Here is a 25,520-nt window from a genome sequence, read left to right as displayed (position 1 = left end):
CAATTAAAACATCGTCACAGGTCTGTTCATCACAATGACTTCAATCAGACGAGTTTTTCAACACCTTAACACACCACTGTGTGTTTCTGGCTTATGCTAAAGACAAACCAAAATGCTATGATATGATCCTTTTCTTTTTCTGGAAATGACTGTGATTGCTTCCATTAATGGAACATTTTAAAACATGAAGAGAAATTGTTTCCATATACATATATTTGTATGTATAATAGCCACTGACTGTCAGCATATTTTCCTTGGGACAGACTAATTTCTATTAGAGAGCATTCAGCAATGTTCTTTAAGGTTAGATCCATCAGAGTTAAGAGCTTTTTCTCACTGGCCGATTGTTTTCCCAAAATAACAACATTTAATCTCACATTTATTGCTTTTTTTCAAGGTTTAAAAAATATTGTTGTGTTGAATGCATATCTTATTTGTTTTAATCAAGGAAAGGCTGTTGTTGTTTGCAACCAGGTTCCTTACAGAAAATGGAAAAGTTCTCTCACATGGTACATGCTGCTATGAAACATGATATAAGGAGGCTAAAATAAAATAAACTATAAACACCATAAACTTCTCCAACATGATGGGCATCACATGTTAACAGACTGCTGATGGATGTCAGTCAAAGTTGCAGCACGTCCAGTTTAATGTGTACTCTAATGACCTATTGAAAACAGCCACTCACTGTAACGATGACAGTTTATTACCTAATGTGTAAAAATGAAGCCACTATAAATATACAATATAATTACATATGTTACAAAATAAGTACAAGTAATTTAAGGACATTATATTAGTATTCGATAGTCATTTCTTTCTTTCAACATAACTAACATCCAAAACAACTTAATTTGCATGTGTGAATGCATGATTCTTCAGTAAATATTGTAAAGAAGTTTTTCTAACAAAAAGATGTAACTTGTGAATTTTTGTGATAAGACGTGGACAACAAGTAAAATACTGCAGAAAAAAGAAAAAAAAGAACTACTTATGCACGACATATTCTGAAACATAAACGCCAATAAAATACATCAACAAAATGCTTTCCAGTGGTGGCAGTACTAGCAGTATTAGCAGTGGTTGGGACAGCTGCCTATGAAAAGCCTAAAATTGGCAAGTGATGCTAATTAACCTGCAGGTGACAGCTGAACAAAATTAACTCTAACACAAATACTTTGGGTGAACACTGAGCTGTTAAACTCCTTCATTAACCTTGAACATAATTGAGGAGAAGATGTTGCTGAATAAACATTTAGCTTCATTTAGTTTCAAGAGAGATAACTCTAACCACACCAACAGAAGGATTCTTAGCATTATGATTACGTGTACTTCTGAAATATTAAATACATCCAGCTAACTCATTTTAATATTCTTCTGAAGAATATTTTGTGTTTAAGAAGAGAAAGCGCATCTCTTTGTATTTACTCCCTCCTGTAACAGCTCAGTTGGAAGCAAACTTCTTAAGACCAAGCATCTGGAAATGTAACAGTGCCATGCTCCTTTGAGAGTTACTCTCTGCTAAAACTTTTATAACTCTGAGTGAAACAACAGTTATTTTAAAATGCATTCAAAGTGGTCAACTGAGAGCTACTTTTAAGAACACGGCCCCTGGGTCCTCAGAGAAACTTGTTCATGCTCAAAAAAATTGAATGAACTGCCCTGGGTTAGAGGAATTATATTCTCATTTAAAGCTACTCCGAAAACCTCAGTCTTTCATTTCAGTTGCTTAGAGGCCCTCTTATATGGAATGATTTTTCTGTTTAGCAAACAGAAAAATAGTGGATAGGACATAATTTCATATTTCCATAAAGCCCTGATGTTTGAGGTGGAATTTTGATTGAGACTTAGTCACAGTAACGCTGCATTGGATTGTTTTATTCCTGCTACAACATGACTACATGCAGTATGCTGTACAACATGAATGTATTTGAACCGCTGCCTTCTCCTCAGAGGGAAGCAGGACAGTGAAGCTGAAGCATAAAATGATCAAATGGAGTGTCTGGTGAAGGAAGATGACATCCCTCGTCAAAATGTGTATTTTATATTCCTTTACTTACTTGTAACATTATGTTGCTCATTACCTGCACCATTACCATTACCTAGCCATTATACATAGAAAGCCATTATAGAAAACCTTGCCACTGCAGGCCTGTAACCAAGCAGTTCATCAGTATTTCTGCTAAGGTGCACACTTTTCCTGGGCTCGCTGTGTACATGGCTTGCATTTGTTTGTTTCTGCAGAGGCTTACAGCATTTGCAGGACTAGAGATTAACTGAGACAAACTGAAACTGAAATGAGAGAACTGAGGAAAACAGAGGCAGGGAGAATGAACTGATGTTCAAAGAGGGGCATTGTGAAGACCAGTGAATTGCCTGCTGATGACAATGCAGACCACACTGCCTGGGGATTGTGCAGAGAAACCGTCAGCAGTCAGGGGTTGATTTCTCAGACACTCCTCTCAACCCCGTTTTACTCCACCAGTGAAGAGATATTCTCACCAAGCATCTCCCCACATTCTCTTATAGATAAAAGACCTCACCCCCTCTTTTGTGCACATAACTACACACATGCAGTATCTCCCCATCTCTACCACAAGTGTAAAGCCACACTCACTTCTTCAATGGTAATATAGTAGAACAGCTGAAGACTTGTAATAAGCTCCAAATTCAGCATCTCTGTTTTTGTAAAGTGTTTCATTTAGCTCCAGAAATGTGTTTCTGTTTCCAAAAACAACCCAATATTGGACATTTTCCAAGGCTACTGGAGAAGCAGATGCTGAAAATTTCCAGTTGTCACCACAAACATTTCTAAAGAAATATCTGTGAAGGGAAATCAGAAAACGGGGATTTATCCATCTGAAGTGCAGAACCAGCTCAGTCATCCCACTTCTCTCACTTGCGCTGCTATCAGGGATGTCGCTGATACTTAAATGGAGCCACAGTGCCCCCTACAGGTCAATAAATGTACAAACTGTGAATCCATTCTTCTGGGATCTGTCGGCAATGTACAAACTTGCAGATTAATAAATATTTTCCAGTATAAAGCAGGGATTGCTTTATACTGGAAAATAATTATTCATCTGCCAGTGAGGCTCAGACCATCACCACACACGCATACACTCGCAGGAAGGTCTTCTCACACTGTACACGTAGATGAAGGATGCGAGTCATTTTGTAATCTCCAAGTACCCGCTCTGAAAAGCTGTCCTGGTTTTTTCTAGAATTTCTTATTTATTTATGGCCATCCATGGACCACTAAAATACTTATGAGAGTAAATTTTCTTCATTAAATAAAAATAACTCAAAAATCAGTCTTTTTTTACTACTTACTTTTCTTGCCATGTTCTAGAAATGCCCTCTAAGATAGTACTATGTTTAAAAGATCCTCAACTTCTGTGTGACACAAGAAAAAAGAAACAGAAGGTAGTGAGAGACTCTCCTTATGCTCCCAACTGAAGACCCTCTCGCTTGCTCACGGGCCTGATGGATGGGATCTGGCGTGTGTGCAGCATAAGGCAGGATGTTTTGAAATGTTTGTTTCAGGACGGGGAGGGGCCAGTGAAACAGACGCAAGGGGCCAGGAAGAAAAACAGGGATGCAAACAGCGACGTACTGACCTTGACAACAATGACTTAAGTTGTCTGTCCATTGGGGAGACAAGTGAGGACCTGACCTGAATGACAGGTCTCTTCATGAACACTGGCAACTGTCTCTAAAGACACAGACTCGGTTTCAGGGCCTTCACTTTGTGTGTGTGTGAGAGTGATCCATGTTTTCAAGTGTGTATTAGTGTTGGAGAGGGAGAGGATGTGGGCTGGGTCACACACTGCATGACTGGGAGAGAAGCGCAGGCTCGTTCTCTCAAACACTCAATACGGTCATAGACCATTAGCAGTCCAAGCAATTGCAGACAATTCTCTAAGTGCCAGACGGACACTCACTGACAGCCCAGATTCCCATGATTACTTCCCATTAGGGAAACCTCATGAAAAATTATTTCTATTTGGCCATGTTAGCACACAGAGATTAGGTAAACAACTTTGATATTGACCAAACCCAGAGGCAGGGCTGCTCACTGGATACAGGTCAGGGAGAAATCAAGCTGAAACCGGAATAAGGGGAAGCTCGCCAGCTGGTTTGTCACCTCAGCTCACATGTACAAAGTGATGGCAGGGAAAACCCTGTCCTTGTGCTGAACTTCTCTCACAGGTGATACGATTAACTGGACCTTTTAGTGCAGGGCCCAATGCAACCCACTCACTGGAGTCATTTCGCTGTTCATCAGAGCAGCAAGTTCTCTCAGCCAGGGGCATTGGTTTTCATTCTTCGTGTGACAGTGCAACAATCACAAGTTTGTTCAAGAAGTTACCAGTCCTCTGCCATGGCTCCAAATGTACTTTGCGTGTGTGGTTGTTGTGGGAGCATTAATGTGTTTACTCAGAGAGAAATGGCCTCCCTTAAGCGAGTCCCCATAACAGAAGTCATTACATTTTATTATGACTTTAGGTAAGGGTAAAGATTAGTGGTAGTGATTATGGTTTGGGTTGAGGTACAAGTCAGGAAATTGAATGTAAGGCAATGTAAAGTCCTTTGTGGTGATTGAAAGATGGCTATGTGTGTATGCGTGTGTGTGCGTGCACTTGCATGTATAAAACTGACAGCGGAGTAAAATAAAGAACAAAGAGGGAGTGAGAGGCCCTGAATTGCAGCAATATTGCTGGGAGCATGGCTGCATCACTCAGGGAGGTTACAGCACACGGTGTGAATCTGCAGAGAGACAGATAGGCCCATCGAGCCTCTCTCTCCGGGGGCTGGGAGTGTTGTGCAGCACATCCATGGCCTGACAGAAAATCTAATGAAGAGTCGACACTGACAAGATCCCTTAACAGTAGGAAGCAAAACCAGATGCCAAAGGCTTCGTCATTCACTTTGGAACGGAAAGAATGGAAAAGTAAAAAGTGAATTGTAAATGTGACACCACTGTTTGATCTGTCATGCCACAGTCAGATTTTAGTCAGCATGGGCTTATTGGAAAGGAATAAAATTCCCCCATCCCATAACAGTAACATAGTCCCAGCAACATTTTTGACAGATACAATAAAATAAGGGTTTGTATAGCAAATCCATTTCATATAGTGGAAAAAGAGAATATGTCATCATACAGCACATTACAACCATGCCTCTAAAAGCACCGTGAAGATGGGAGGAGCAACAATGAAAAGTCTTGTCATTTTAGAGACTGTCTATAGACCCGGAGCAAGAGAATAAAAATGCCACATCTACTTCTCATTCTGGAAAGCCTTCTGCTATGCAGGCTAAAATATTATCAAAGCACTCAGAGAGTCATTCCCTAATAAATAAGGCAGTGCTCTCCATTAAGGCTTGTGACTCAGAGAAGCACATAATATTCTCTGGACATTACACACACCATTATCTTGCACTGTTGCTGTGCTGCCACAATTATGGAGGTTTTCAATAAGTGAGGAAAGATGAACTTGAACCACTGTGGACTTTTCTCAACCTACAAAAACTCAGCTGTAGTTCTTGTTTTTCAAAACACATAAATAATGTCAGGTGAATCCAATTTAGCAAATTTCACTGTTTTTCATTTTGCTTGTGTTTTTCGTCCAAATTTGACCTAAACATCCATGTCATATTCTGGTTTCACACTACTGGTTTAAATAAACCGCTGCAGCTCCACGTTATCCTGCTTTGACCACATAATAACATTGTCTTCTATTCAGTATTGACCAGACATGGTACATTGACATGTAGGATTCTGTTCTATACATTATATATGAAAGACCATGAAAGTAAAACAATGCTGCCTTTGTGCCAAACAACCTCGCAGGCAAACACTGTTTGAATCGACTGCATATCTAATAAAATACAAAAGGTAATCTCAGCTGGATCATGGCATTCTGCCCTCCGAGGGTCACTGCTCATCAAGCCTGTGATGACTGTGGGCCCATACCACCGAATACCAAATTAATTTCTTGATCTCATCTCAGCCTCTGTGGGTTCTTTATAGCATTCATAACCAGATTCCTTGGGCACACTAAATTGGCTTCGGTAAAAATGATCTAATACAGAAAGATGGGAAAGGTTTACAACAGATAATGGATGAGGCATCAAACCCTGCGCATAATTACCACAGTCATCACGATAAGAGTTGTCCTCTCCACTTCACACTGCTATCTCCACAACCTCACCCTGATCTGTGAGGGATGGTGACACTCACATGAACTCCATGCAAAAAGACAAGGAGAAAAAAATGGAAGACATTATCTTCTGTTTGCCATGTAAAAGCAACAGCAATGATATATAATAATTTTAAAACCTAATTTGAGCATCCTTTCAACTTTTAGTGAACCCTCTAAATTTCATTGAAAGATGCCTTGATTAACTGTGATGGTCTCTTCTCTTCATCTGTCATTGTCCGGTACCAATCGAAATAGCCTATATATGCCAAAGACATGGTCTGCTAGAGTGGATGAATTGCATTCAGAGAAATTGCAGGGTTTTATCAAAATGACAGTAAATGGCAGTATTGTTGGTGACTTACTTAACATACTCCAGCTATTATAAAAAGGAGAAAAATGCCCGTTATGAAAATGTGGGCAGGAAGTCTTTTATACTTATGGACTCAAAACAAAGGACGAAAGAATTTGCACTGTTAGGATGTAATCTAGAAAATATGCAGAGTAAAAAACGAGATCCAGATTTTGGGAAGTATGTAATACATGGCTGAAAGTGTTGGTATCTGTACCCATATCTCATTGAAAGACATCTTGATTCTCCGTGAAGAGTCTAAATTAAAAGCTTTTTTTTGTCATGCATATCTGCATGCCTTTGGTTTGTCAGAAAATAAAACAAATAAAGCTGTGAAAGAGTTGAATTTTTGCTTATTCCACAAACAGCTTCTAAACCCCTCTAAAAGTGGTGATGAATACTGCAAATGAATTGTAGTGATATATGAAGCAGACCTTTTTCCTCAATTAATATCACAGTAGTCTTCGGTCCAATAATTAGTCATTCAGCCTACCTAAATGAAGAACAGTAATCACTGTACTCTTTTACTGCGCACACCAACATGACCTTGAACATGTGCAAGAGAAAAAAAAAGAAAAGAGTTTGAGGAGATGAGAAGAAAATACTTGCCAGCATGGTCAAGGTAAACAACAAAATCATCTTTAAGAAAAAGTTTAAGGTCCATGGACCATGGCCAAATCCTAGTTCATTTGAAAACTTTAAAAACACGTACTAGCTGACCTCCAAAATCATATAAAGGTGTCATGTTACACCGTACAATGATTTCTGAATTAAAGTGGGCTCCATGGAAGAACATTTAAAAAAAAATAATAATAATCTAAATGCATGTTGACAAGCCACAATGGGTCTGAGAAAATGTGTCCTTCAGACAGATGAAACAAAATTATAAGCTTAAATGTTCACAAAAGAAAATATTGGGCTTTTGAAGAAAAGAAATCCACCCCCACTGTAAAACACTCTCATGTTCTGCTTGAATCTGGCCCCCGGCGCCAGAATGAAGAATCTGTGAAGGTCCCAATAAAAAGGAAGATTATCAAGGCATCCTGGCAGCAAACATACGGCCCAGTGACAGAGAGCTCTGACTCGGTAACAGGTCATGCCTTCTCCAAAAGGATAATGACCCAAAACAAAGCAAAGAATCTGAATATTACATTTTAGGCTCCAATATTTTTGTAAATGCCATTTTCATTTCTTGCAATTTTTTAAATAATTTTCACATGGAAATTCAAAGCAAAGTGTTCATTCAAAAATGGAATGGAGATACTGGATGCCAATTACTTTTGTCATTTTCAATTTATGTCAGAGAAGATAAGTCCCAAGAGTGTCAATAATTTGATCCATGTCAGTGTGCCTCCCTGTCATTGTCACCATTTAAAAACAGAAGGAAGAGGTTACTAGAAGCACGAGTATGGCTCTAACAGCATTTTATGCAGACCATTGTAGGCTCATTCTATAAAATGAGGCTCAGTTGGGCCATCTGCTGGGACTGGATGATGCAGCCCAAGCGACCTTGTCACGATACGGCCATCCTGCTTTCTCAACCTGCACTTCACCGATCGGCACCACGGCCCCTCCTGTCCTGTTCTCTCCAGGCTCTCATCCAGGTGACAGTTTGAGCACATCCCATGCAACCTCCAGCCAAACAGAATTAAGGAAGAATTAAAAACTCAATGAGCCCAATAATTAAATTTTAATGGAGGACATAAAGCAACTTGACACCCTCTTAAAGCTATAGGCAGAAACCATAACAGCAGAGCCAAGCTGGACATTTCTCCTTTACAACCCACACATTACTGCTGTCATGACAAAACCTTTTTGCACAAACGCTCAGTGTATTGGGCACATAAAATGCATTCAAAATGTTACACTGAGATTAAAAACTTCCAGCTTCAGACAAACTACTCACGCTGTAGTGATTCTTACTTCCTGAAAATCGGACACATTGATGTCACTGTTTATGTCAGTGAGCTACAGTTGATGCACTTGGAGAACATAATGCTGATGCAGTCTTAAATATATGAAAGAAACATGTAAGAAGTGCCATAATAAATAACAAGCTGTCATAATGCATACTTTCCAAAAATGTAAATATTTCATCTCGCATTGCAGCCCAGTGTAATCATATCAATATATCATCTACAAGACCAAACTGACCTCACTCAGGCAGCAGGTAGGAGAGTCCAGTGTTATACAAACAACGTGTTTCTGGAGTGATAATTCAGTTAATATGAACTGAGCACAAGACGGGCATAATAAATATAGTAACTCGACAAAATATGTGAAGAAGGGGAGATATTTTCCTTCAAATTGACCTAGGGTTTGCACAATGACCATTTCTGCACTTCATGTTTGACTCCCGAGAAAAAGACTTTCCGACAGCTTATCAAGCTTTCCACTAATACTTTCACAGTGTTCAAAAAGTCCCATAGTTCATACACAGCAGTCTGCTGGTGCCAAGCCTCAATGAAAAACAGCATGAGAAAATGGAAGTACTGCAGGCAAGAGATTGGAGGCAGTGAATAGATGAAAGGCAAGAAGTTGAACAAGCTATCCAAAGATCTTATCAATGTGCATTGCCCAACATCCGCAATGTTTGCTCAGAATTGTGTTACTCACTAAGATTTGGACAACAGCCACTACAGCCACGAGACCCTATTTAACCAATAAATAGTTTGTACGCACTATTCATATAAGATAATGCCGTACTGCAGATTCTTTTGTGTCCAGTGACAAAAAACATGGCCTGGAACATTATATTCACATTAAAATGTACATTCACAACATACGACTGTGCAGAGCTGACACGGTGAGTAAACAAAACAGGACAGCAAAGTCCACCACTATATGTTCTTATCAGTCCCACCACCTGTACAAAGACAACTGGTCTGGCAGTATGAATAGAGTAGCACAGGGCCAAATGTTGAGACCTTCTAAAAATTTGAAAATGCTTCAGCAATTCCTTCAACCTTTCAGCCCCGCTGACAGCCTGCTAAACAGAACAAATTGCCTCCCGGCCAACATGTAGCTCAATCAGAGCCCGGGCGTTTGGCAGCATTAACTGATGAAGTAAAGTGCTTGTCCGTGCTACAATAGCATTCAACAGTTTCAAACAAAAACCTGCAATGTTCCCTCCTGAACAGTATATTCATTCTCATATGCCAGAGAGACACTGCTCACTTTATCCCCCACATTAACCTTCATTTTGTAGGATGTTTAAAGGACGCAGACTTTAAAACAGGACTGTAATAAAACGGGGTAAAAGAGGGATTCACACTGCCTATATAGGAGTACATACTACAACAATAGTATGTGCTCCTACTTCAATCTATATAGAGTTTATATTTAAATAGCAGACAGCATTGCACTTCAGACGTGTGGCAGGTACTACAACAACAACAAACTGCTTGAATTGCATAAATAACCACTAAGGTGTTCCATTTGTAAAGGTCAACATGTTGATAAAGCCGGACAACTGTCATTACAGGTGTGTGTCAGGTGTGCCGTCTTTTGTCTTTACGTGATGCTGATGATTCAGGATGCCATGTTACCTGATCCTCATCAGGATTGATATTTACATAATAGATTAAATTCATTAGACTTAACCAACTGAGCAGTCTGTTTTTCACATCTATTAATTTTGCATAAATTATAGAGCATTCATTTCACAGAAGACTCACACTGCTTACTAGACTGTAATGCGCAAATGTGTTCGCAAATACCGCATGAGGAAGGAAAAGTACGAAAGCAAACCTGCAGGAAGTGAGTTTAGACCATGTTAATATACTGCTGCCTCACAGTCATGCTGTGCCAACGTAATCTTTATAGCTGCAAAATGTTCCTCTTGATCAGCTGTAGAAGCAACAGGTAAAGCAATCCTTTAGCACCTCGAACTGTGCGTGTAGGTTGTGAGCACACTGCAGAAAATTACATAACAGTGGTGCAACCCTGGAAAAAAAAAAAAGCGTTCCTGCTAACCCTGTCTGCTTCGCCATCCTCGCTTTTACTCACAATAACAGATCTGTTCCAAGTTTTACCCAACAGCAGCGCTTAATAAACACTGAGGCAAACACAACACATTAATTACAAACAAGAGTAACCACATCAAGAGCAATTTGGTGATGAAGCTCATGTTTCACTGACTCGAGGTTGGACAAAGAGCTGGAATTTCAATCTAAACAGTGATGTATATCAGCCAGAGGGAGGTCACATCAATGACAGCAGATGTCCAGTTTAACATTTGTCTCCGTCATACTCGGCACTTGTGCAATGCTTCAAGAACAAGTACTTCCTGAATCTTAACAGCAGGGGGCAGCCAAGGACAGTCTAAGAGCTGAGCTGTCCTCAAGCATCAAACACCACCAAACAGTGCAAAAAGATCAGAGTGCCTACCGGCATTGACGATGGCGTCCAACTCCAACACAGTAATGTCTCCTTTGTAGAGAGACACTTTATCACTCAGCCCTCCGCCACCTTCTTCGTCATTGGCTGAAATATAGACAATGTTTTGCATTATTTGAAGAACATGAAAATACAGCAATGTCACGTTATTTGTTTTTTATATTCTTCAATACTTTGAGGGGTATACTTGCCGATGAAACGCAGGAGTTACTTTTTGGATTTATGGAACTAAAGTAAGACTTTTTGTTTTTATACATGCCCTCCTTTATAACAACCCAAGTCATTAATTCAGATTTGGATACACAAGCTTTAAGCTGTTCTTAAAAAAATTTATCATTCAAAGCATATTTCTTTTGAATCCTGTAATTGAAAGTCAATCATCAAAATTCTGTTATATGCATTACAAAAACAAATTTAAGAAAAAGTCACTAATTGAATATTTTTCTAAAAGTTCATATTAATCAAATACACAATAACCTAGTTGTAGCCTCAGAATAACACTATAGGTTCTATCCAAGTAGCTGCATATGGGCAAATACAGCATATACAGTATGTGCAGTCTTTCTGTATATTTTTACAAACAACAACTGTTTCAGAAATGTGTTTTTGTGGTAAATGTTAATTTTTATTTCATCAACCTAAAATTAGACTGTAGGTCCCCTGAGTTACAGTAAACCTGTCTAATCTAACTAATGTCCTTGATACTGTTTATCTTTAGCGAGCCAGGGAATATAAAAAATATCAGTTTTTGTTTTATCTTAAGAATAATTTTAAATAGCATTTTTAGAAGCAAGAGCGGGCTTGTTTTGAATTCCTTTGACAATGAAATGACTTGACATGCTGTTAAGTAATGTTCTTTTTGCCTAACGACACAGAATTTCACATGTAGTTTTGCTATAAACTGTCAAATATAACTCGTGGGGCAGATGAATAACCTTAAAACTTTGTTGTGGTAAATAAAAATACAATTTGTGCTAACACCTCATGTTATCTTGATCAAACATAGTATGTAGTGTGAACCCTTGTCCTAGTGTGTGTGTGATTTATTCAGCTACTTCGGTTATTGTTTGAACTGGCAAATCTATTCACGCTTTATCAAAATGGTCAGCTGTCACCTTATTTGACTTGAATTCACAAATTCACAGAAATCATTTGGTATCTCTTAGAACTTCAACAAGCATTTTAACATAACCAAGTTGGCTTGCAGTATAAAGTCTATCTTAAAGTTTGAACTCATTAAAATAAGAAAATATACTGTAGGTAGAGGTTACAGCTGCAGCCCCTGTGGAGTCAGAGTCATTGCAAAGATGAAGTATTAATTTGCTCCCAGAGATTTAATTGGTTAAAAGGGAGTATAAATTTAATACAAACCTGCATCATGGTTAAGACTGCTACCAGTATTATAAAAAGAAACAAATCAAAATTTAATTTAACAGATGCATTATAGACAGGCAGCGAGTTTCCATCCTGTCTGTTCCTTTAAACTACAAAAAAAGATTAATCTGTTTTTACTTCCAAACAAGGCCTGTGGGGAAGTCTACTTGTTTTGTTTGTTTAAAAGATTTAGGGAGTTGAGTGAAACTCAGAAATTCATTCCAACTCATTATTTCAAAATGACAGAACAAATCATCATTATAAGTTTTGAAATGGTAAAAAAAAAAAAAAAAAAAAACATACATTTTAAGTTAAATAAAGAAATTATAATGATCCTAAATATTTCTGTTGAGTTAATTAAAAAAAAAAAAAAGGATGATTAGATTCCACTAAATTCCTGTATGATATTTGTGTACTTGTGCTGAACTAAATGGGTGGATAATCCTGCCCTCTCACACTCTACCAACATTTTGTGTTCACTGCTTCATTTCTGGTGCAAATAAGAGAATAATCTCTTACCCATTTAAAAAAAGCTCTGCTTTATTTACACAAAACACTTCTGCCTTCTTGCTGGTCTGAGTAAACTTTACCATAATGTGGTCATAATAAGTTTATCATAACCCAACTTGTAAAACATTCAGCGTCTAAAACAATAAGCCATCTCTCTTACATCTATTTTCCTCTCTCCAGGTTGAGATGTTGTCCAGAGATATAAAATCTTGACGACGATACTCCTTGCGCCTCTCCTCTCGATCGAGACGGAGCAGTCTCTCTGTGGAGGAAAGCAACCATACATTTTAGAGAAAACAAAGCTAGTTCTATTGAATAGAAGATAGAAAGAAAAGAAAAAAAAGAGGGAAATAAGGATGATGCTGGCACAGACACATAATAATGATTGCAACATTCATGTCCAGTAAGAGCTGCACAGGTGTCACTTTCATTTCAAGCTCCGTTAACCGACTAATCTATTTCTTTTCTTACTGTCGAACTAAACTGTCCCCCCCGTGCCCTCCTTTTACTTTAACTGACCCCCATCCACACCAGCAATAGTTACAGCTCTTGCCCTCATTGAAGTTTGGTTGAATCCTCCTTCATCACTAAGCTGGCGGGGCCATCATCATCAGTCATGCTCTGCTCCAGCCCTGCCTGGCTTTCTAAATTTACTTTATGAAAGTGTGATCCTTACTAATGTGATTCTGAATAATGTCATCCTGCTTCATGTAATTAAGCCTTCTTTTGGCTGGCAGGGTCAAAGAGTAGGATCAGTAATGAAGGAGCATCACTTGAGCTGGTGGGATTTCCGAGTCTTTCTCCAACACACTTCAACTACTCCTGTTTTTTTGTCCTCTGCTTCTGCACAAAGTCACTTAAAAGTTTGGTAAACAACATAAACAAGTTGTTTGAAATCACACAATGAACAACTGCTTGTTGTGCACTTGTGATCCAAACTACTCTGCACAGAGAACTTATTTTCTCACAACTGCCTACACTCATCGAGTTACCTAATTAGTGTGCAGGAAGTGAAACGCTTCTGCGATATTAATTTGTTTGGTTTGACATCAAACTCAAATATTATTGTCTGATATCAAACAGCTGCTACTTAACCTCTGCACTGCTGCATCACTCTTTAATCCTCACAGCATTACGTCCTTGTATTCATCTCCACTGACTGCAAAAGTGCATCGACTTGCAATTGTTTTTTCAGATGGCACTGGGCTGTTCTGCAAAATAAGCTTCATCCTAATGATGTGCTTCACCGTGAAATCGTTGCCAGATAAATACCCCGGTGTACGTAGAGCAGCGCGGACTTCAAAACACCCCCTCTGTAAAGCAGTTTCAATAAACTGGATGTGATATGACACAAAAGCAACAACACCCTGTATAATAGGAGCTCTGTCCTATTTTTTTTTTTTTTTAAAGATATTAAGGCAGTAAGGGGCTGATTATATTTTGGTAAGAAATACAAGGTTCCTTCAGTCATCTTTTGGCAAGCTCCAACAGGAGGTCAGACGTACATTAGAGGTATTACTGCAGTGTTGCATCCCCGGTGTATTTTCTCTCCCTCTTGCCCACTTGTGTTCGTCCCAAAGCTGCTATTATTCTACATGAATGAATAAAAAGGCAGTTTTGAGGTTGAACACAGCAAAGCTCTCTGAATAACGCTAAAGTGCTTCGTCACCCTGCTGAACTTTTAGGCTTTGGAGAATCCCAAAGCTTAGCTTAGCTGCCACGAGAGCAGGATTGGCTCTAAATGTACTTTATGTTGTATGGAGATACCCATAGACCTCAATTGATTTTCCTACTTAACTTGATGAGTTCTGGATGGCAAGGCCAGTCACCGTAATGCTGCAGACATCCCTGAACTAAATTCTAGTGATAACAAAACAAAACGAGTTGTGATTGTCAGATTTTCCCTTATATTGTTCATTTTGTTTCACACAGTTCACAGTTTCACACAGTCCTCCAACTTCAGTATAGTCTGGTTCAATTCTGCACCTACCACAGGTGTCAACATGACTTACAACAATTTATCTTTGGTGTTACTAGATATTACAATTTCACCCAGCCTACAGACTAGCCCTGGGCCAAACCACTATTTAGAAACAACTATTAAAAATTCACAATTTATTTCATATTGTGACATACCTTGATCTTTTCTTAAATCAATTTGAATTTAGAGAGATATATGTTCGGAATATGAAGCTGTGATTTACTTTGATGTTCATCCTGTGCAGCTACCTGCAGAATTTTAAAAACCATACAAAAATACTGCCAAACATTCAAAGACAATGACTGACTTGCATCAAAAATAAAACACACGATACCGTCCAAATCGAGAACTCGCCACAAATAATTAACAGTGATTGCAACAACAACAATTCTTGGTTCATTTGTTAAATGAGCAAAACACACAGTCAGAGATGGAAAATGATTTAAAACAATTTGACATGTAGATGATTACAATTGAATCATTTCTGTTATCAAGTACTGTAAACACCAAACAAACAACATTTCGACATGTCAAAAGGGAGACCTACAGGTGTGAGAAATATACTTAAAAATATAATGTGCCACTTTTTATGTGATGTGGCACAATACAAGTAAAACTGAAGGGAAATGATACATGGAAATGTTGGACAAGCATTTTTCTCAAAATGTTGTTGTTTGCATTTACAACAGATGCTAAAGTTACTGTATATAATCAGTACTAGTGGTGTCCTGATGAACAGACACACTCTCTTCTGTCTTTTTGCGCAATGCAAACAGTAACATCTGGCCACTTATTGGTTTTCTGTTGAGTGGGTGCTACAGGGGAGACACTTGCCAAAGAGAAGCATCAGATGCTCGCATGCAATGCATCCTGGTACATGTAGGAAATGCTGGCACAGCTCTGTTAGCAGAAGGAAAAACTCTGCTTTCTTGGTATAGCGCACACTGAAGAACTTAATGCTTCAATTGACTACACTGAGTGGACATCCACATAAAACATGGCACATTTTTCCTTTAACGATGGCTCTGCTCCATTCGGTGTTTGCAGGTTTTTTTTGTTAAATGCTCACTCAGTAATATAAAAGAACAAGCTGGCAGGCATTCAACAGCCATCACTTATTCTAATGAGATGAATTACACCTGTGCTGCAGCCAGTATTCAAAGTGGGCCGTGCACCCCAGTACACAGTACTGCCAGCACTTCTACATCTAACTCTGTGGTGTACCTTGAAATTTGAAAAGTCAAAGCCCTTGTGCGTTTTTTTGTTGTTGTTGTTTTGTTTTTTTTTCCTCCACTTCAAGCACTTCACTGTACCTGCGAACATAACAAGTGAGGGAATACAGTTTGTGCCCCTTCCCGTCGGCCACATGTCTCCGAAACCAAAAGCGAAAGCAAGTTTGTCAACACGCTGCTTTCACTTCAACAGACGGAAGATAGTCACGTAATCTATTGGACTGTGTCTGTTCCACTGAAGGGTGACTCCTGGTTGAATCCAGGTACAATTAGTTGCACGGGGGGGGGGGTGTTTGCGACTCGGTGAGCTGGTGGTGGTGGTGCATCACACAGGTGGAAGGAAGGATACTCCGACAGGTAAATACGGACAGGGAGAGGGGGGGGGCACCTTAAATGTAAGCTAATAAGCAGGCAGAGAGCACAGTGTGAAGAGTGCTGCTGCGAATATCAAATATTACGGCGGCGCAACAAAGGCGCAACATCATGAAAACATCTGCACGGCCGCCGCGCGGGAATAGTCGGAAAGAAGACGGGAAGAGTGCGTGTCAGTCTTCTGCCACGGTTAGAAATCATGCGGTCTGCCATGGAGATGATGATGATGATGATGATGATAGCCTCATCCCTCCTCCAAAACAAGCCTTACCTTTCTCAGTCTTCCAGTCCTTTTTCTTTTTGCTCATGCTGCCGGAATGATGAGACTTCGAATGGTTGTTTTTTGACTGTGGCAACCCCAGGCTCACAGTGAATAGAGTTCCGGGAAACAAAAAAAAAACTGAAAGCTCAAGTGAAACAGCCTCTGCACGATTGTCTCACCTGTGAAGCTGTCAAATTTCTATGGACCTCAGGCGGCTCAACCTACCGTGATGGCGCCGTAAATTATGTGTACGGATTCTGGGGTTTTGACTGGGTGTTAAAAAACCAGGAAGACGGCGCGCGATTGGTCCAGTTGATGCGTCAATCAGATGAGGTTGACGCACTGTGGAGGCAAGGTAGGTTGTTTCCGGCGGTTCTTCCTCCTGGTGAGTGAGGCGGTAGGACTACTAAGGCTGGGTGGAAAGGGATGCAACCTCCACAGAGCCCAATCCACTTGGAGTCAATGCTAGAAACAGCGCTGTCTCTTTAAAAAGAAATACGTTTTTAATTGGTTTATTTGTATTAATATATGACAGCGTGTTCTGCACAATTTTGAGTTAAATTTTGATCCTACCATAGAGACAAGTGTTGGAAGCAAATCTATAACTGTAGTAAGGCTGATATTATTTTGGAAAAATAGTCATATTAATCTACTTAAATGTCATTCCTTTGAATATTCCTGTCATTAAAACCTGAAAATAAAATACAATGGACTTAATTTTATTTAAGAAAGAGTTGTTGCTCGTAATAGCACCTCTTTTCGACTGATCATAACAACAAAATTTTCCCTTTATCACTCGTGGTAAAATAGCGTCCAGATGGAGAAACTAATCCTGCCTCACTTTGACCATGTGTGATGAAGATCTTAACAACAAACAGACAGTTCTGATTAAATCTTGGCTACTTCTATCTGAGAAATGTTTTTTTTGTGTGACTTTAATGATGACTATTTATGGACAAGAGATTCATGATAACCTGCTCTTGCACATGGCTGAGGACAGTCTCACAGGGTAGACCAGATCAGACCAGTAAAAGTCAGGCTGTCATATGTGAGAGGCTGGTTCCAGAGACCACCGTCTGTCATCTGTCGTATTTTCCCTGCTCCGGTCCAGACCCATCTGCTCCTGAAACTGCTGACATTATCTGAGAGTGGAAAATGTATTCCATCCAAGGTGTACTCTGAACCCTGTCCATATTTTTTAAATTGAGGTTTATTTTTACTGAAATATATCCAGTTTACATGCAACCCAGCCCTCTCAACTGAGGGAAAATGTTTGTATAAATACAAGCTGACAGTATATATGGAAAACATGTTCCTGTTTAATTTGGTCAAATCAAACATCTTTATAACATTGAGCTGCTGTGCTTTTGTAGAAAATTAAAACAAAGCAATCGCCTCTTACATCTGCCACAGAAATCTATCAATTGTCCCCGTAATTACCTACCTATTCTGGATTTACAAAATAGTAAAATAATATATCTGTGTCGGTTCTTTTTAAAACCTAAAAAAAAAAAAAAAAAAAAGCCCATGATGCAAAGTGTGAATATCAAACTAAAGTATCCTTTGCCCTGTGAAAGATGAAATTTGAATCATGTGTCCATTGCAGTTTCCTTGCGGTACTGTTCACACGGAACCACTAGATGTCAATCTTGTAACATTTTAAGCAGCAGTGAGCGGGATTTAAGCCTTTAACCAGAGGACTCTGTGCAAACCTCCTCTGTGCTGTAGTGTATTTGAGAAAAAACAAATCCAAATCTAAAGTGTGTAACTCTGACCTTTTATTATGACCTTGCAATAAACCACCATATCTTTCCTGAGGAAGGCTGAGGAAGACTTGACAAATTAAAAACTACTCATCACCATATTATTGTATTACAGTATATTGAAATTTGCTTGAATGGTTATGAGATTAAAGCCCATTCACACCCACAGTTGACTCACAGGTGTTTTCACTTACTGATTAGACCTACTCCCAGTGCTGTGTTGGTATGCACAATCATGGCTTTATTGACAGCTCCTTCATTTCCCTGTGAGTCATGTTGCATCAGTCATGGTGGAGCAATTTATCCTGTTGGTATTTTTTATTAGTATTTGTGATATCACGTCATTCCAAGCATATTTCTACCCAGCTTTAACCTGGTGAGAGATCTAATCAGCTAAAGTAGTTTAAAAAAAAAAAAAAAAGTGGGCTCATTCACGATCATGGCCACTTTGCTCTTAAAATCTAGTCCCCAATGACAAACCAACAATGAAACTGGTCTGTCTGTATTCTACTGTTTTTTTTCCTTGTTTTTATCTACTATTTACTGTATGTAATTATGTATGTAATTATTTAATCATTGGTGTTCTGTCATTGTTCAACAGGTGTAATTTAGAGAACAGGATGTCTGCTGAGTAGCAACAAGATAAAACTTGGCTGATTGGCCTCCGTGAATAGCTGACTCTGCAGGGCAATCTGTACACTCCAAACAGAGGAGGATCTATTTGTGTAAGTTTGCGTAGGCTATTGTTATTGTCATGGTTACAGCACAAGGAGATTAAGCCGGAGGCCGTACCTACAAGTCACTAGCAAGAACATTGCATCATTTTAATCTGTTCTTGGCTTTAAATTGTATGTCTTTCATATCCCAATATGATAATAGCAACATAACGCAATTATCTACAGAGAAATGCACACTTATAGTGAACCCACAGGCTATTATTTTTATAATTATGCAAACATTTTTATACGTGTTCCTATGTCAATATTTGTACGCCCTTGATGGGCTTTTAGTGGCTATTTGATTTGTTTTCTCTGAAGGGATTATGTCATCATGTCTGTTCTCAGTCAATGCCTATTAATGAAACACATGATTGTTTACAGTAATTAGTTATTTCACAATCATAACTCAGTTTCTCCATGTGGACAAAATACTTGTACATCAGTGGGATCTCCGGTGAAAAACTGGGCTGAAGCCATCTATTTGGAGTGGCCCCTGAGGCTTTTTGCAGAAGCCTTAATTTATTTAATGTTTACATAATATTTCATATCTTGCCAATAACAATAAACTGGAGAAATGCCTCTTACTGAAAGCCTCAAATAAGGTTTGATAGAGTGTGTCCATAAAGTCCATACCCATAAATGTCACCATATCACCTTTTTTTTTAATCTAAATTTGTGGACACATTTTTTTGTATATCCCTGATGTACCATCATTAGAGGTAAAATGGGTTTTGTGCTGTGATCAATGCCTGCTGTCTGAACATTAAAACATCATATAGATTGGGATTGATGTTTTTTTTTTCCAGCCTTCTCAATCAAATATTTGTCTGCCCATATTATCCATTGTGTCCTATCATATATTATGTTCATCTGTGACACAGATGTGTGCAGTAGGCTGCCATTTGATCAAAAAGAACCAAAAACGTTCATGAAGTAACTTCGTGGAGCCTAAATTATTTGTGCATAGGCTTAATCTGACACCCATCTGCCAACAGTGTGTTGTTTTAGTCTACTTTGCAAAACAAACTAAACAAATACAATTTCTTATGTGCTGCGGTTTATTTAGAAATGGGCCATTGAATAGAATTTGATGTTGCATTTTACGTTGCAAGTAATTATAGACCAACAAAAGTTCCTGGAACTTATAAAATCAAACAGCTGATCCAGTACTTCCAGTGTGGTGGATAAATAGTCTGGAAATATTTGCATGAAAGTGTGTTTAAAGCATTTGCTATAATTTTTTGCAGCCTCTTGCACCATGTTATTGACACAATAATATTAACTTTTTTCACCATATTCTGTTTATTGGCCTGTCTGAAGAGAAGAACAGAAAATGGTGACATGTTGAAAAATGTTTCATTGTGGGAGATCCTGAATGCAGAATGCTTTAGTCATAAAACATCTTCCTGTGTGCAGCAGTACAAAGGGCTGTGGCTCCTGTCTTGTATCTCAGAGTTAGATATTATAATCTTCTAATTTCATTCAGTTTTTCCAGTTGTTTTGTCAACTGTTTTATTAATTTATTTCCTTCAGTATTTCTTACTTCTGTCTTCGGCACCTGCTGTTTTTAGGATGAATTCAACTGTAAGATCAATTTGTCATGAGTCGCACTCTCATGTGAATATAGTGGTTTACTGAGTGGTACTTTGTTTAGTCTACATCCTCAGAGTGGGTTTGAGGTTGGATTAAACAAGCATCACACTGAGAGCTCTTTTCCTGCAGGATTTTTGTGGGTTCCAGCTTTGGCAAAATGTGTTGCAACGACTCCCTCTGTTTATTTTACTTTATTTAATAAAGCCCTCTTCCAGCATGTCTCTTCACACTAAAGCATGCCTGCTCAAAGCAGCACAAATTCCCTCTTGATCGCTGGCTGAACTCAATTTGAATAGATTTAGTGAAGCTAGATATTCGGATGTTGAAAGCATATACAGAAAGTTGTTCCAAACTCTTACAGCCTCTGTGTTAATGATTTTCTTTGCAGGATAATGTTGCTCATACAGAGTTGGTCTGTTACTCTGTATTTCCTTATTCCATCACAATTAGTCTATGATGTTTTGAATTCTGATTTCTTTTTTGCTTCTTTTTATTAAACACAAGACGAAATAGAAAAGTGGAAATCTCTTCAAGCTATTGTATTTCAGTCTTCTAAAACAGATCAAAATATAATGTACCCTTTGGCTGTGCAGATACTCCTAATGCAGCATTACTCATCCAAATGAGCATCGACAATGTTCATCAGATGTTTGAGCAAAATATTTGATACAAGATTAAGTGTCAGGACAAGATCATCAATTTAATTCAATTCAATTCAATTCAATTCAATTCAATTCAATTCAATTCAATTCAATTCAATTCAATTCAATTCAATTCTATATCACGCCAAATCACAACACAGGTTATTTCATGGCAATTAACACATTAAAGTCCTTACAGCAGAACTTTACAGCATTATACAGAGAAACCCAAAATTCAACAATTCCCACATAAGCTAGGAGGGGAAAACTCCTCTTTAAGGGAGAAAAACCTCCAACAGAAAGAAGGAAAAACTCCCTCTTAACAGGAAGCTCTTCATGGAGCCTGGTCATGGTCATGAAGAGCTTTGTAAGTCAGTAGGAGAATTTTTAATTATATTCTTGATTTAACAGGAAGCCAATGAAGAGAAGCTAAAACATTAGAAATATGATATCTCGTGCTAAATCCCGTCAGTACTCTTGCTGTAGCATTTTGGCAGGCTTTTTAATGAGTAATTTGGACATCCTAATAACAAGGAATTACAATAATCCAGCATGAAAGTAACAAATGCATGAATTATCTTTTCTGCATCACGCTGAGGAAGGATTTTCCTGATTTTATTAATATTACGTAGATGGAAAAAGGCAGTCCTGGAGACTTGCTTTATATGGTAGCTAAAGGACAAATCCTCATCAAAGATGACTCCAAGGTTCCTCACAGTGGTGCTGGAGGCCAAGACAACATCATCCAGAGTAACTAAGTGATTAGAGAAAGAGTTTCTGAGGTGTTTAGGACCAAGTACAATAACTTCCATTTTGTCTGAATTTAGAAGCAGGAAATTGTTGGTCATCCAGACCTTTATGTCTTTCAGACATTCTTCAAGTTTTACTAACTGATTTGTTTCGTCTGGTTTTATAGAAAGATATAGCTGCGTGTCATCTGCATAACAATGGAAGTTTAATCAGTGCTTCCTGATGACATCTCCTAATGGAAGCATGTACAAAGTGAAAAGTATTGGTTCTAACACTGAGCCTTGTGGAACTCTATAGCTAAGTATGTGTTTGTCTGTAAGACTCATTGTTGATATGAACAAACTGAAATCAATCTGATAACTACGATTTGAACCAGTTTAATGCAGTTCCTTTTATCCTCGTAAAATCTTCCAATCTCTGTAATAAAATTGTGTGCTCAGTTGTATCAAAAGCAGCACTGAGGTCCAGAAGAACAAGTACAGAGACGAGTCCATTATCTGTGGCTATTAGGAGATCGTTAGTACCTTCCACCAGAGCTGTTTCTGTGCTATGATGAACTCGAAAGAATGACTGAAAATCTTCAAACAGGCCATTCTTTTGTAAATGATCACAAGTTGATTTGCAAAAACCTTTTCAAGGATTTTAGAAATAAACGTCAGGTTAGAAATTGGTTTGTAGTTTCCTATAACAGCTGGATGCAGAGTACACTTTTTAAGTAAAGGTTTAATTACAGCCACTTTAAAAGCCTGTGGTACATAGCCGGTTAAAAGAGATAGGTTGATCTGATCTAATATGGAAGTATTAATTAAAGGGAAGACTTCCTTGAGGAGTTTTGTTGGGATGGGATCCAAGAGACAGGTAGATGATCCAGAGGAGGAAATAATTGCAGTTAGCTCATAGAGCTCAACAGGAGAGAAATGTTCAAAGTATAAATCTGGTTCCACGGTTGCTTCCAGGGCTGCTGTGCTTAGCAACATATCAGTGACAGTGGCAGGAAGGGTCTGCCCAATTCTTTCCATAATGGTAACAATTTTATTAGTGAAGAAGTTGATGAAATCGTTACCGCTGAGAGCTGAAGGAATAGATGACTCAACAGAGCTTTGACTCTTTGTCAGCCTGGCTACAGTGCTGAAAAGAAACCTGGAGTTGTTCTTGTTTTCCTCTATTAACGATGAATAATATACAGTTCTGACCTTACGAAGACCTTTCTTATATAATATTAGACAATCCTTCCAGGCCAGGTGAAATTCTTCTAAATTAGTGGAACGCCACTTCCTTTCCAGCTTTCTAGTCGCCTCCTTAGCAGAGTGTAATTGTGAATTGCACCAAGGAGACGCCTCCTCTGGTTCATTACTCTCTTTTTCAGAGGGGCAACATTATCAAGAGTTGTTCGCAGGGAGGCTGCAGTGCTTTCTACAAGATAATCCACCTGTGTGGGAATAAAAGTCAACGTAGCTGTCTTCCACTGCTTTGGCACATGGCATTGAAGAAGATAAACACATAATTGCTTCCTTAAACTTGGACACAGCATTATCAGACAAACATCTACTGTAATGGAATTGATTCCCACATTGTGTGTAGTCCATTATTGTAAATTAAAATATTATTAAAAAGTGGTCTGACAAAAGAGGGTTTTAAGGGAATATGATTACATTTTCAGTTTTCATGCCATATGACAGAACAAGATCAAGGGTGTGGTTACAGCAGTGAGTGGGTTTATTTACATGTTGAGAAAAGCCAATAGAGTCTATAAATGAGCTGAATGTAGAACTGAGGCTGTCATTGTCTACAGCAACATGAATGCTAAAGTCACTTACTAGCATCACTTTATCTGAACTCAACACTAAATCAGATAAAAGTCAGAGAATTATGTTAGAAACTCTGAATAAGGACCAGGTGGGTGATAAACAACAACAAATAGAATAATTTTTTGTGTTTTCCAATTTGGGTGTGAGAAACTAAGCGTCAGACTTTCAAATGAATTACGACTAAGTTTAGGTCTCGGGTTAATTGATAAGCTTGAGTGGAAGATTGCTGCCACTCCTCCTCCTTGGCCAGAATCTCAAGGAATATGATAATTAATATGACTGGGAGGAGTTGCTTCATTAATACTGACATATTCTTCCTGCTGTCAATCAATTATCTATCTTGACATCAGTTTTGATGTTTCTGACCATCTATTTATGCCAATCTATATTATAATGTAATATAAAATATCATGTAATAATTTACACCACAATACAATAACCCTTGCTTCAGCAGCAGTCTGTCGTCTACATGTGAAGTCCCTTTTCAAAGATTTCATTCCAGTTAAAGTTAAGTTAAAACGTGAAGGTATTTGTTTTTTTCAGGTTATGATGGGACAGTTTTATAGCTCCATTGCAGCTCACTTAGTCTCACAAACAGCCTGTGCACGTGTGAGTTTGTGTCGAGAGGAAGCAAGTGGAGAAGGTTTCAGATGAATCATGTCTACAATCTCTGTGATCATAACGCATCTATTAAAAGTGGATGGACTGGCAGTTTCCCTCTGCACACTGCAACAGCTACAAGAAGTTTCCACAGAGATGTGATGGCATGCGATACTAAAGCCACCCCCCTAAAGGCTGGCTGGCTGGCCCCTCTTTGCCACTCTGCACCCTGGCCCCAGCCCTCTTTCCATTAATTGGTCAACAGCACTCTTTCATCTCTGTTGACTTGATCCAGAGCAAACAACATTACACTACAATGGCTGGAGAGTTCTAACTGCATGGCAATGACTGGCTTGTAAAGTTTAAGAGGTAATTGTAGTCACGGATGCTGTTTTGTCTGCGTCTAAAGCAGCACTGAGTCATTCTTCACAATGAGGCAAGAACTGAATGTTTTTCTTCAGGGTTTAATTATCAGCCGCCTGACAGGCTCAGCACAACATTTTCAAAATGGCTGTATCTTGGGAAAAACACATCCCATTCTATTCCCCATGTCCCCAGTATTTTTCTGGAGAAAGCATTGCAATTATTGTGTCTATGGGGCCTAAACTTGTATTAAAAAAATCTCTTGACCGCAACAATGGAGTCTGAAAAAAGGCTTTCTTGAGTGTAGTGTGCCACAAAACTTGCAATTTAGCCAAGAAACACACAATTGAAGAAGAACATTGTCATAATGTCAGAAGCAGCAAGCCGGTCAGTGTTGAGGAACAGGGAATATGTTTAGAGAGAAAGTCAAGTCAATCTTATCAGTTTTATAAATACAAATATCACAAATGACGTATTTGCCTCAAAAAAACATTTTCGAAAAATATGAAAGAAATAGGTTATATTATCCGGAATGATTTACGGAAAAATGAGTTGACAAAATAATAGAATGTAAACATATAGAAAGAATATGATCCGGA

The 25,520-nt window shown here is 38.6% G+C and overlaps 1 protein-coding gene across 2 annotated transcripts in view; it reads right to left on the bottom strand.

Annotated features, from left to right (window-relative positions):
* The window catches only part of macrod2 (mono-ADP ribosylhydrolase 2), a 396,683-nt gene extending 379,748 nt beyond the window's left edge, over nucleotides 1–16,935 (bottom strand). The window contains exons 1-3 of one of the 2 annotated variants that reach the window (XM_069690138.1): nucleotides 16,694–16,935; nucleotides 12,998–13,099; nucleotides 10,945–11,040 (exon numbers count right to left, since the gene is read on the bottom strand). In XM_069690138.1, coding sequence (XP_069546239.1) covers nucleotides 10,945–11,040; nucleotides 12,998–13,099; nucleotides 16,694–16,730 — 235 coding nt within the window. In that variant the 5' untranslated portion in view covers nucleotides 16,731–16,935. The remainder of the gene's footprint in view (nucleotides 1–10,944; nucleotides 11,041–12,997; nucleotides 13,100–16,693) is intronic. The other variant, XM_069690137.1, reaches the window with a different exon arrangement.
* Between the last annotated feature and the right edge of the window lie 8,585 nt (nucleotides 16,936–25,520).

Source organism: Brachyistius frenatus, unplaced genomic scaffold, assembly GCF_029030835.1.
Source record: "Brachyistius frenatus isolate BFR_SWC_R1_liver_20210118 unplaced genomic scaffold, ASM2903083v1 Contig_8, whole genome shotgun sequence".
In the NCBI taxonomy this organism is placed as follows: Eukaryota; Metazoa; Chordata; class Actinopteri; family Embiotocidae; genus Brachyistius; species Brachyistius frenatus.
Note: the sequence above shows the minus strand (reverse complement) of the source record. Positions and strands in the feature narration are given on the sequence as shown.